Source organism: Pectinophora gossypiella, chromosome 6 (assembly GCF_024362695.1).
Source record: "Pectinophora gossypiella chromosome 6, ilPecGoss1.1, whole genome shotgun sequence".
NCBI classification, from domain to species: domain Eukaryota; kingdom Metazoa; phylum Arthropoda; class Insecta; order Lepidoptera; family Gelechiidae; genus Pectinophora; species Pectinophora gossypiella.
In genome coordinates this window covers 1,160,466-1,174,687 of record NC_065409.1, presented here as the reverse complement: position 1 = coordinate 1,174,687, position 14,222 = coordinate 1,160,466, and the positions used below count along the sequence as shown (strand labels likewise).

The following is a 14,222-nucleotide window of genomic DNA, read 5'->3' as shown; positions in this document are numbered from 1 at the left end:
GTCCGGAAGTAATAAATGTTTCTTTCATACTTTTAATTCAGTAATTTTTTTGGACAATGTAATATTTTAATAAACCAATATTAATAACATTTATACATCATCACAATAGACTCACTAGTCAAATCAGTTACTTTTTACTAAACGTCAAAACACGAAATTATTTATGGAATTTGTATGATAAAGCACACAAGTTTGGTTAGGACATTACAGGCTGATCACCTGTTTGTATGAAAGTAAGATGATCCGTGCTTCGGAAGGCATGTTCAGCCGTTGGTCCCGGTTACTACTTACTGATGTAAGTACGTAGTCGTTACATGTGCCATGTCAGGGGCCTTTGGCGGCTCAGTAATAACCCTGAGGTTGGTATTCCACCTCACACCCCACACGATAAAAAGAAGAGGATTAATAGTGATTTTATTCATTGTTGCATTATGAAAATGAAAAGTAAAGCTATCCCCACACACTTTGACCACAGGTAAATGCACGGTACGTAAGTGCCCTTCGGCTCGATTGCCTACTAAATTGGCGGACAGCAGCCCGACTCCGGCAATTACACGTGAAATTGCCAATCGAATGGACACTGCCTCAAGTGGGGCAAAAAATGCCCACGAGTGTGTGTAGCTAGCTTAATATTCTTTGCAAATTATGTTTGGACAATTGATATCACGTGATTTCCGGGACTTGAGCCCGGTTAATGGAAATAGGCTCGCCCCTATTTTGTGGGACTTAAATATAGCTGTAAGTAAGTAAATATATACTAATCATCGTCTTGCAACTAATATTTTATTTTTACTTATATGTACCATTGTATGTAAATATATCTATCATCATCATGATCAGCCCATTAACGTCCCCACTGCTGGGGCACGGGCCTTCCCTATGGATGGATAGGGAGATCGGGCCTTAAACCATCACGCGGGCACAGTGCCGGGGCCAACGGCTTAACGTGCTTTCCGAAGCACGGAGGAGCTCGATATGAAAACTTTTTTTTTGTGGTCACCCATCCTATGACCGGCCTTTGCGAAAGTTGCTTAACTTCAACAATCGCAGACCGAGCGCGTTTACCGCGGCGCCACCGAGCTCCTCATATCTATAGTATGTGTATAATATATATATTTAGTATGTATGATTGTGTATGTATATATAAAATGTATCAATTATTTTATTTTATTTGAGCGAATATAAACCTGCAGAGTTAACATGCGCAATGTCATAAAATTATCGATCAATTAAATTTTGTCGAAATCGATAAGTTTGTTTTTTTCTCTTACATGCGTGGCACGCGATTTTGTTCGTATTTTCCCAGATCGAATTGACTTATTTGTGTTTAAATATTAGCACCAATCGACAAAACGGCATAATTATATCGTCAGAATCAAATCAAATCAATTTATTTGCGAGAACACATAGAATACAAAAAAGGTGGTAAAATAATTCGAATAACAATATTGTGATGTGTTCGGCCTACTACGTCACCTAACAGCCTCGGTGGTCTAGTGGTTAGAGCGTTAGGCACACGATCTGGAGGTCCGGGTTCGATTCCCGATGGGGACATTGTCGAAATCACTTTGTGAGACTGTCCTTTGTTTGGTAAGGACTTTTCAGGCTTGAATCACCTGATTGTCCGAAAAAGTAAGATGATTCCGTGCTTCGGAGGGCACATTAAGCCGTTGGTTCCGGCTATTAGCCGTATAAACACCTCCACTAATCCGCATTGGAGCAGCGTGGTGGAGTATGCTCCATACCACCTCCGGTTGATTGAGGGGAGGCCTGTGCCCAGCAGTGGGACGTATATAGGCAGTTTATGTATGTTCGGCCTGATGCAGGCGTACAAATATACATAAAAAAATAAAAAATAATGAAATAGTAATCGGTAAAATAACCGTGAATTATTTTTATCACGTTGAGTATGTTAGCTCCAATGAGCGGTTTCATTAATGAAAGCATGTGTGCTTTTTAATTACAAAAACAAAAACCTATTTCCCGCTGTAATCGTGTATTCCACGTGAATCGAACAAAATACACCTCAGGGAGAATGATCATGAGACTTTACCATCCCCCCCTTCCTCATCCCCCGCCATCCTTAATTATGGCTCTCCCCCCTACGTGATTGAGGGCAAAGTTCCTTGACGTGGATGGAGCAAATTTCGCGTTGGAGTGATCGAAAGCCGATGATGGTTTTGACTTCTTTGTATTGGGGAAGCGAGTGAGTTGCTTTGACGTCATCGATGGATGTAGTAAATAGTCAATGGATTATGTCACCCACAAAATCAATGGAGTAGCGAGTGTGGTAGAGTATAATATGGTAGTATAACGAGTCAATTCGATACTTTTTACTAAACGTCAAAGCACGAAATTACTGTGGAATTAGTATGAAAAAGCAACCAATGACGGCAAAGAAAAACGGGACAAAATGTCGCACTAATTATTTCATTTTTTTTTATAATATAAATTCATAAATAAACAAGTTAAACACAAAAAGTAAACGTTTATTTGTCAGCTTAAGATCTGTCTTAATTTAGTAATCAGAATTACACAATTTATCTTTGACCTAGGAAACTACAATTGGGTCGTGTACTAGGATTAAGTTATGAAATTTTGATTCTTTTTATGTGTTTTTATGACGTCACAGTGTGCTTTTTCACACAATTTCCTTAGTAATTAAAATTTCATGTTTCGACGTTTAGCAAAAAGTAATTAATTTGACTAGTTGGGAATTAGCCTGTTGTGGGACGTTCATGATACATCGGTTGTTATGTGTTATGTCACCATTGTGACATTGATATTGTTTCTGTCATTCCAAATTTAATTTTAGACTTTTTAATTAAAGATCGTAGAGACTGACAATGGCCCCGATTCCTGCAAACACCTCCTAATTTTACTTTAAGTTACATCTGTCATTTTCTTATCCGCCGAAAAGGAAAGGGACGGATGATTGACAGCTCTTAATTTTAGGAAGAATGAGTAAATGAATGAATAACCCGGGCGAATCAAAAAGGTATCTCGCTGGTATGCAAACCGTTTGACGTGTCCTGTCAATTTAATTCTGTCGGGTTATTGGCCAATGTAAAATTTCTAGTAGATTGTTTCAGATTTGTGCTTAAAATTAACGTGTATTCCATAAATTTAATGCTTGTCGATTACCCGTCCCTTTCCTTTTCGGCGGATAAGAAAATGACAGATATAACTTAAAATAAAATTAGATGGTATTTACAGGAATTAGCACCATTTTTTACCCAGATCTCTGATAAATTGGTGACGTCATTAGAAAAGGTTTAGTACGATCTATTCTGAACCAGCGTGCGTGTGCATGCTAAACGTATGAAATTGATGAATGTGGAGGAAACAAGAGAAGTATGTCGGGATCGAAGCAAATGGAATCCCATAGTCGATACTTACCCTGGTGGGAAATAGGCTTGAGTTTATGTGTGTATAACATATATGATGATATGTGAGTAGAGTTGTCCGAAAAAATATAATACTCTTATATTTTCCTCCTAAAGCTTATTTCTTGCCCTTTACTTTGCTATAATTATTACGCTGTTATTTTCCTCTTATTTCAAGAAAAAACGCGGGAAATTCAATCATAGATCTTCTATGAGGCTAAATCATCTCAATCGGGATTTGTTTGGGGGTTGTGATCGATTAGCTGTCGTAATTTATTTGTATGACGGTCTTATTTCGTACGCATACATAACTAACACACCTATATATATATATATATATATATATATATATATTCACAATCTTTTCTTTATGGGATAGAGGAAACTACAAGTCGTCTGTTGAAATCTACGGGTAGTTATAAACCTAAATACATAAACAAACCCCCCTCCGGTTGATTAAGAGGAGGCTTGTGCCCAGCAGTGGGACGTATATAGGCTGTTTATGTTATGTTAAACGTAAGACCTTGTGTATTGTCTTAAAATAGACACTATTATGATGAACTTACAGTGATAAGTTATCGTTTATAGTTAGATAGGAAGGAAGTAGTCGCTGAGTGGCGCTAAATTATATTATTTAAAAAAGCGGCCAAGTGCGAGTCGGAGTCGCCCATGAAGGGTTCCGTAACAGCAAGTAACATAATATAAAAGTAAATTACGGTTTACGATTTATGATGTGTTAAAAAAAACTACTTACTAGATCTGGTTCAAATCAATTTTCGTTGGTAGTTTGCATGCTAATCTACATCATATATTTTTTTTTAGTTTTATCCTCTTCTTATTTTAAAAGTTACAGGGGGGACACACATTTTACCACTTAGGAAGTGTCTCTCGCGCAAACTATTCAGTTTAGAAAAAAATGATATTAGAAACCTCAATACCATTTTACCTTTCCTTATATATTTAACCTATCCATAAATATCCCACACGTATGGGTTTGATGAAAAATTTTTTTTTTGAGTTTCAGTTCTATGTATGGGGACCCCCAAAATTTATTGTTTTTTTTTTTCTATCATTGCATAAAAATCTTAATGCAGTTCACAAAATACACATATTTATCAAGTTTTAACAGTATAGCTATTATAGTTTCGGAGAAAAGTGGCTGTGATATACGGACGGACGGACGGACGGACAGACATGACGAATCTATAAGGGTTCCGTTTTTTGCCATTAGGCTACGGACCCCTAAAAAACATGCTGTAATGGCAACATGTTTTTGCAATTCATTACTTATTGTTATTGTTACGTACGAGATTGCCAAATATAATAAAAAAAAATATGTTATCTTCTAGTTTATGTTAAGTTAGTTCTTAAATAGAACTGCTTGTAATGTAACAATTTAGTTCTGTCCGCTTGTCCGTCTGAAGAAGACATGCTCAAATTGAAATCTATCGGAATCAGTAAATAGCCTCTTTAACCAGTATTTGTCGAGTATCACAGTCGATAAGAACATAACTTTTAATAAACTTCAAACTACACAACTGTTGATAATTTAAGCGCCAAGTGTAAGAAAAGTAAAGAGAAAATTCGTGAGCGAAAAATTGCTAATAAATAAGTAAATTTTCATAAAAGATAGCGAAGATGAAGAAGATAATATCAACAATAGTCGCATTGTTGATTATCGTCAAGATACAAGCAGAGAAAGTGATGCTATTGGACACTACCAAGGAGTATAATCTGAACTGGACGCGATACCCGCTAACCCAATACACCAGCACACCAGGCTGGACAGAACAGTCTTACTCCAACTTCTACAGACAGATCAACTGGCGATCATACGTGGTATGCGATATAGCATATCAGAAAACTAACAATTGGCTCTTAACACCTTTTATTGACACTAGAGGTGCTAATAAAATCAACATTGAAATCACGTTCCAAATTCGAGACTGCTCACTAATAGCTTCACGATCGGAAGTAGCCAACTGCAAAGAAACATTTACTCTGTTCTACAATGAATTTGCCAAAGCTCCAACGTACCAGTCCGTCAATCAACTAGAAAGTTACAACTTAGTTAAACAAATTGCAACGGAAGAAGGGAAATTCAACTCAGAAGAAATGCATACCGAAATTATAAGTGTACCGGTTGCTAAAAAAGGAGTGTTGTTTGCGTTCAAAGATGAAGGAGCGTGTCTGGCGATTTATGCCGTTAAAGTCTTTTCTGTTATGTCTGTAATAAAATTAAGAGTTGTTAGTGTGAAAAGTGATGAATTGTCTTTAGTCTGGGATACACCGACTATTGATTCTAATAATCCTAATGACGATATTGAAAATTATGAAGTGACGTGTTTTCCAGTATTCGCCGAAGGGGTAGCAACAGAACATGTTAAAATAACGGAAGAAACACATATTACTATAACTGAACTAGAAGCAGATACGGAATATGGTGTCGTAGTGAGACCAAAGTTGAAGAATGGTTGGGGAGAATTCAGTTCTATAGTATATGGCAGAACTGGTACTAAACTGGAAACTGTAGAAGAACTACATTTGCCGATGCTAAATACGAAAAACATCATGATGGTGTTAGTACTTATAGTGGTAGGAGTTATAGCTACCATACTTATGTTCCTACACCTACGCCGGCCAGTTAAAATGATCACAATACCTGATATAAATGCATCAAATGGGAAGATGTCATTGATTTAGCGTTACGATAAGGTTAAGACTTTTGATAAATCCAGTGGTGCTGATGCACACATCACCTAATTTTATTTTAAGTCATACCTGTCATTTTCTTATCTGCCGAAAATGACAGGCATACAATTTATAGAACACATAACGTTAATTTTAGACAGAACTTTAAAGAACCCTTCCAAAATTTCATATGAGCCAATAACCCGACAGAAGTAAACTGACAGCACACGTCAAATGGATTACTCATGAGGGAAATGCCTACTTTATTCGTTTCATTCATTTTAAAATTAACAGTTGTCAATCATCCGTCCCTTTTATTTTCGGCGGATAAGAAAATGACAGGTATAACTTAAAATAAAATTAGGAGGTGTTTGCAAGAATCAGGGCCATTTTATTCCGTAATAATTATTTGTAAGTAGCAATTTTTCAATTTTATATATTTTCTTTTAATTTTGTAATATATCAACGTTTGGTGATAAAATCTCAATTATTTAGTTAAGTATTTGTAAATAATTGTTAGGTTTAGGTATTTATTATTTTTGTACAATAAATAAATGAGTTGATTATTATTAGGTTTTTTATTCATACCTAAAGCCACATCGAAGCAATTCATCTAAGACGGCAATATTGCTATTTGACATTTCTTTGCATAGGGCACTTACTTTTATATGCGGTCTGTCTACCCCAGTAGAAAATAGGCGTGATTTACGTAACTGCGATTATCTTAATTTATTCACTTACTCACTCAGGTTGCTACGTTGTAATATTGTTGTTCACAGGCATGCTCAAACGAGGAGCGAAAGGACTTGCACCAATCAATGAGATATTAATTTATCTGAGAAATGGACATTTTGCGAATTGGACATTCTGCGAATTGGACGTTTTGCGAATTGGACATTCTGCAAATTGGACGTTTTGCGAATTGGAAATTCTGCGCCTAAACGGGCGATACGGCTCACCAACTATCACGTTGGTCTAACAGAATGCTCGCTGAGGTAAATAGTTCATCTTGCGATGGATGTACCTCTGACTACCCCATTAGGATATAGTCATGTGCATGCTTATATTATGTTTAATGTATTTACTGGAAATTATCTCTCCTAAAACAACTACCAGCCAGTGTAAACAGAAATATCTTGAAGACACGCTGAGGGAATTGTAAAGTCTATTGACAATTTGTATGCACATGTTTCAAGTCGCTGAGACATGTTCGATTGACATCGCGCGAGTAATATGTGAGCGATGAGATTTGGTACAGTCATGAGCATTATAATGTACCCACTTTAGGACTCTGTCTCACTAACATATTTGACATTTAGTTAGACTTACAGTTCAATTTGTCTTAAAAGTTAATGTGACGTGGTACCAAAGTGTATACATATTAATGCTCGTGACCATACCACTGCGACCATAGCAGAGAATAGAGTACGGTAAGCTTTATTTTTTTACCGACTTCAAAAAAGGGGGGTTCTCAATTCGACCGTATATTTTTTCACTTATTTTTAATAAGAAAATATGTTTTTTTTTGACGAGAATCTTATCTAGCGGTAAGTGAAAGTTGGTACACGCTTCTTCTTCTATCGTGTGGGTTGTGAGGTGGATTACCAACCCCATCAACCTTGGTGTCAGGGTTATTATTGAGCCTATGGCCCTGACATGACTCATGTAACGACTATGTACTTACACCAGTAAGTAGTAACCGGACCAACGGCTTAACATGCCTTCCGAGGCACGAATCATCTTACTTTTGGACAATTTGTTGATCAGCCTGTAATGTCCTAACCAAACTAGGGATCACCGGGATTCGAACCCGGTACCTCCGGATCGTGAGCACAACGCTCGACTACTGGACCACGGAGGCCACACACACACAGTGGCACACGCTCATCTAGTAAATGCCTATTCACTCTAGTTTATTGGAAGAGAGAATGGACAGGGAGAAAGCACTTGGGGAAGGTATTACGTTATCGGCCCAGCAATAGGTTCTGGCTGAAAATTGGCATCGTACTGCCTCCCATGCGGGTCGATACGCCATCAGCCGAACTAGTACCCTTTTTAATTTTAAGACTATCATTTCAAACATATTCAAATTGTAATATTAAGACGTTAATATAATGTGTTAAACCTATGTAAAGATTTTATCTATGTATATTGACGTTGTTGTTTGCGTACACCAGAGTACTGTGAGCAGAGGGGTTAAAAAGGCCACATCGCAGCAAATCATCTAAAAAAAACAATATTGCTATTTGACATTTTGTTTGCGTTGCGCACTTACTTTTCTGTGCGCAAATTTCAAATTACAAAATTGTTTTTTAGATGTATTGCTTCGATGTGGCTTTTTAAAACCCCTCACTCACAATCCAACAAGCTTTCTATTAGGCCAACTTGATAGGTGGTGAGATGTATCGCTGTCTAAAATGCCGTCATCGTCTTTAATAAATAATTATCTACAAATATATAATAAATAAATAAAAATAATAAATAAACAACAAGAAAGATAGTAGTAGAAAGAGCAAGAAGAAGAAGAAAAAAAAAGAGAAAAAGAAAAAAGAAAGAAAGGAGAAGAGTAGTAGAGAGATACTAGTAGTAGTGGAGATAGTTGTAGTTATAGTTTAAGATCTAAACAGATGACGTCATTTGGAACCGTACCATCTTAGTACAACAAGACAAATGGCCGTACAGAACCAAATCTCCCCGTTCATTGTGTACGTATAGAAACATGTTTGAACATGTATGTGGAGTCTGAAATTGCTTCTATTCCGTAGGAGGCGCGGGCTTAACCGGTCGACGCGCAATCGAATACTAAACGGAGGCTTGGTATGCACGTAACTAGGTGTATGTTGTGGTTAAAGATTGGTATACCTTCGTAGATATAGAATAGAATATAAATTGTTTATTATAAAAGGACGCCACACACGAAGACAAGACAATAACATCACTTCAAATTTTAGAATTATGTTGCTACCTATATTATTTCAATTTATTTTGATCTGTATAATAATGGGTGGCAGATGCAATTGTGACTGAGTTTAATAAAAAGGGTCATCATTTGTACCGAAAAACAAAGATGTCTGACTTTCCACGGTTCGGTCCTTAAAAACAATACAGATGTCGCTGTACAGATTTTTCTTCGTTTAACCTTCTAATTTCATATTGTGTGGCGTCCTTTTATAATAAATTAAAGCAATAAGGCAAATCCTGTATCGTATGAATCATGTTCATTACGTTTATTAACAACAGTACATACTATCTAAGTCTCCGTTCAGGACAAAAAATATGAATAACTGGCTTTTTAAATTTCTGCCTAAAATTGACGTGTGTTCCATAAAATTTATGCCTGTCGACTACCTGTCCCTTTCTTTTTCAGCGGATAAGAAAATAACAGGTGTAACTTAAAATAAAATTAGATGTTTTGTACTCAAATCAGCACCTTAACGTATAAAATCTCCTGAAAACCTCTACGTTTCTCCCTGAGAGGCTGTCTTTAAAACACATTAATTCAACCTTAACTAATCTTTCCTTACGCCAGAATTAAACCGACGTCGTTATTCTAGCTCCTTATCAATTCTGAACTCTCATGTAAGGTTGTATTAAGCTGAATTTGGCTTGTTGAATCCTAATGAGCATGTGGCGTCAGGTATAATGCGGCCAAATGAAGGATGTGTTTGCATAGTCAGGTTGTCTTGGGAATTTTGGGGACGTTTATATTTGGTGATATGCGAGAAGGCGCCGACTCTATATTTATAGAGCTAAAACATGGCATGTTTGCCATCAGAACATAAGATAGTATAGCTTCAAGCCTGTATCTCTGAAGGAGTAGGGAGAGGTGTGTCGTCTATACGGATGACGGGGTTGAAACTCGTCACTATTAAGGCCCTTTTAAACGATTCATCGAGCACGACGCATCGGGATCGAGCGGTGTTATGGTGAGATTTCTCCATACTATTAATATATTGACGTAGGTACCTAAACATACGCTTATTTCCCACTAGCGGGGTAAGCAGACACTTGCCTCGATTTTGACATATTTATCTAGCTTCAAATTCAAAGGTTGGAAACATCATCATCATCAGCCCATTAACGTCCTCTGCTGGGGCACGGGCCTTCCCTATGGATGGATAGGGAGATCGGGCCTTAATCCATCACGCGGGCCCAGTGCGGATTGATGGTTATTAACGACTGTTAATGCAGCCGGGAGCAAGGGCTTAACGTGCCTTCCGAAGCACGGGCCTCATACACCTATAACTACTGCAGCTTCTCAACCTGTATAGCGGAGAAAAGGTGCTGTAAAAAAACCTGGGCGCATGTTCCTAAAAAACAGTAATATGGCTGCCTAATTATTGGTTGCCAATATTCCCAAGCATTGTTCGAAGTTGTCACTATATATAACTGAAAGACCAATACATAGTACCCTGAAATCATCATCACTAACTTAAGAGCCATGCTCTTGTCGGCGTGGTTTCCGGCCAAGTAGATAAAAAATAGCGATCGGCACATTGTTAATACCAGGAATAAAAATAAACTTGCTTTACAAGTCAGTCGATTACATAAGATTACTAAATCTTTTAAGGGGCAATGTAGACGTTTTTACAATAAGATTCCCATTGACATTCAGAATTTGCCTTTCAACTGTTTTAAGACAGTAGTTAAACAAAAACTTTACAAAAAAGGTTATTATAAAGTTAGTGATTATTTAGAAGATATGAATGCATGGGATTAACTGTCTGAGAACTGATATTAGGCAGCTAAATTACTCAATTGTATATCAATATTTTATGTTTATTTTTATTTTTTTAAAGAACGTCTAGGGCCCTGTGCCGAGGTTTTTCTTGCAGCTTCTTTTCCCCGGCTATACAGGTTGTGAGAAGCTGCAGTAGTTTTAGGCGGATGAGACGTTCGTTATGTAAAATTGACGATTCAAAGTGTAACTATGTTACCTACTGAATAAAGATATTTTTGAATTTTGAATTTGAATGCCATCTGCGCCAAATCTACAATAAGTCACGTATTGTTCTCCATGCTACTTGTTTAGGGAAAAATAGGGTAATGGTTACCCTCTTGCCTCCCCCCCCCCCTACCTTCTCTGAAATATATGCAATATTTTATAGGTATAAAGTAAAATACGTCCTTTAAAAACAAATAAATCGTCGGTCGGTCCTCGGCCGTAACTAACAGCTCGTACACGACTATATTGTCAAGAAACATTTTGCCTAACAAATTGGCTACGTGCGCGAGCGACGACATCTGGCGCATTAATTAAGGGGCGGAGTCGCAAGATTAAAGGGTTCTGTGCGTGGGCTAATGTATGGTAAAAATTGTATTTCCAGTTCCGTTTTCCGGCCCACTTAAGACGTCTTGTGGACGGACTCACCCACTTACAACTAAATTTAAAGTTATAATTCAACGCGGTAAGACGTTCTTTGTGGGAACACTTCAGTGACATTTAGGCCTATATTTTCCTCACTCGAATTAAAAATACCGTTATTGTTTGGAAAATTAATAGAGAAATAAATAAAACTTTTTACCTTGACTGTGCAAGAACCCGGTTGATTCATTTTTTTATTTCATTTTTTTCGTTAGGTATGTATAATGACTTAATGACCTATCCCAAAAACAACATCTCGTGTGTATTGGTCTTAGCCCAAGTTCAGGCCCATTTTGACGCGTCCTCCTCAGCATTTTGACTTTGGTGCTACAATATATCTATGAAAATTTAATATAATTATTATGGAAAAAAAAACAGAATTGAGATCGACACATTGTTAATACCCGGAATAAGCATAAACTTGCCTTACATATCGACTGCATAAAACCATTAAGGCAATGAATACGTATTTACAATTCTCGTTGTCATCCATAATTTATCTTTGAACAGTTATAAAACAGTAATTAAACAGAAATTTTGTAAAAAAGGAATTTTTACTTTTATAATTATATTAAAAATTATATTAAATATAATTATAAATTTTATCAATAGTTCTTTATTGCACAGTATTTCGGCGTTAGCTAGAGAGAGAGAGAGAGCGTTAGAGAGAGAGAGAGAGAGAGAGAGAAGAGAGAGAGATAGAGAGAGAGAGAGAGAGAGAGCTCCCAACGGTCAACCACTGGACCACGGAGAGTGTATGCACAGCTTTGGTGTTGATCGGTGACGGAACGGTCTATTGGACGTTGTGTCATATAAATTCATATTATAAAGATTTTTTTGTGCCGGGACGTATACGGACCTGGTATGTTACGGTGTCCGGGCACGGCCCTTAACACGATGTAAACTCATTACCAACCGCGACTCACAATGAATCGTGATGAAGATTTAATTCTGAACCCTGTAAAGTCATAAATTGCACCTGGTAATACTGAGTTTGGGACATGACGGCGTAGGGTTGCCATAATCACGCCTTGTTAAGCATAGTTACACATTTGTTTTCATTTTGGAGTTTATCCTATGCTACTGAAAGTTGATAATATAGGATTTACCTATTATCATTCCTTAGATGTTTTAACGACCACCGTGGTCTAGTGGGTGGGCGTTGAGCTCATGATCCGGAGGTCCTGGGTTCGATTCCCCGTGGGGACATATCAAAAAAAAAATACTTTGTGGTCCCTAGTTTGGTTAGGACATTACAGACTGATCACCTGATTGTCCGAAACTAAGATGATCCGTGCTTCGGAAGGCACGTTAAGCCGTTGGTCCCGGTTACTTACTGATGTAAGTAAGTAGTCGTTACATGAGCCATGTCAGGGGTATTTGGCGGCTCAATAGTAACCCTGACACCAGGGTTGATAAGGTTTGTACTTCTCATAACCAACACGATAGAAGAAGAAGTTTTTACACGTCCTCTAATCCTACATCATTCTCTCGTCAGTTTCCTCGTCAGCTATATTTACATCTAATTTTATTTTTATTATAGTTTCATCTATATTTTGTAAAAATACTCCGTCGTCTTTACAAAACAACACACAACCGCTTTGTAACTAAAATCTTTACAATATCAAACGCCGTTCATACAATCTTACTTAGCTCACCTCATTAATAATCATTTTCTCGTTTACCTACAGAGAAAATGTATGCAAATTATATTAATGAATTAATTTCACTTACCCTAGCGCGTGATCTGGTGCCTTGCTGGTAATCCGATCCGAAGCCTCTACCCTGGAACAACAAGCAAAATATGTTAAGAAATTATTTAAGATATTTTCAAATTTATATATTTATACAAAATTTATATTTTATAATTATATTATTTATATATTATAATTATAATTTAGAATTTAAATTTATACAAAATTATAATATATTGCAATTAAAATAAGGGAAGTAGGTACCTATACAATGATTTTTCAATCGGAAGCAGGATCATTGTATAGGTACCTACCTAGAGTCTCAACACGCATGTTTCTACCGGTAATAACTGTCGCTCAGGAGTTTAATAAAATGTTTGCGATGTTTTGAAAAAAATTGGCAAAACTCATAATTTGCCTAAATTTTTGAAAACTTTATGACGATGGGGCGAAACTTTATGACGATATGAACATAAGTCAACTGATTTTTTTTTGTACTTAATGTTGGCCTAAAATAGCAACTTTTTACAGGTATACCGAAGCGATAAAAAAATAATAAATAAATCGCCCCATCCTAATACATATACGTTTGCGTTATGATTTTATTCAAGTAAAGTAAAAATACATTATTAATAGGCATTTAGGTTTTTGTCTAATACAATATTTATTTTTACCAACAGAAAAAAGGACTACGAACTTATATAAAACTAACTAACTACGGAATATCCCACCCTACAAAGCCATGTATTTTTCTATCGTGTGGGTTATGAGGTGGAGTACCAACCTCATCAATCCTGGTGTCAGGGTTACTATTAAGCCTAACGCCTACTTACTTACATCAGTAAGTAGTAACCAGGACCAAAGGCTTAACGAGCCTTTCTAAGCACGGATCAACTTACTTTCGGACAATCTGGTGATGAGCCAGTAATGGCCTAATCAAACTCCCTAGTTTGAAAAAAATAAATCAAAAACTAATTTTGACAATACATAATTATGTATTGATTTTCAACGAGAAAAGTCAACATTAGTTTTTGATTTTTTTTTTACGTATAATTCTAAGTACCCTTAGCTTATTCTCTTTGCCCC

At 36.7% G+C, this 14,222-nt stretch overlaps 1 protein-coding gene across 1 annotated transcript in view; it reads right to left on the bottom strand.

The window, feature by feature from the left end:
- The window catches only part of LOC126367298 (disintegrin and metalloproteinase domain-containing protein 11), a 371,689-nt gene that overhangs the window by 316,899 nt on the left and 40,568 nt on the right, over nucleotides 1–14,222 (bottom strand). Inside the window, exon 3 of the mRNA XM_050010750.1 lies at nucleotides 13,177–13,227. Coding sequence (XP_049866707.1) covers nucleotides 13,177–13,227 — 51 coding nt within the window. The remainder of the gene's footprint in view (nucleotides 1–13,176; nucleotides 13,228–14,222) is intronic.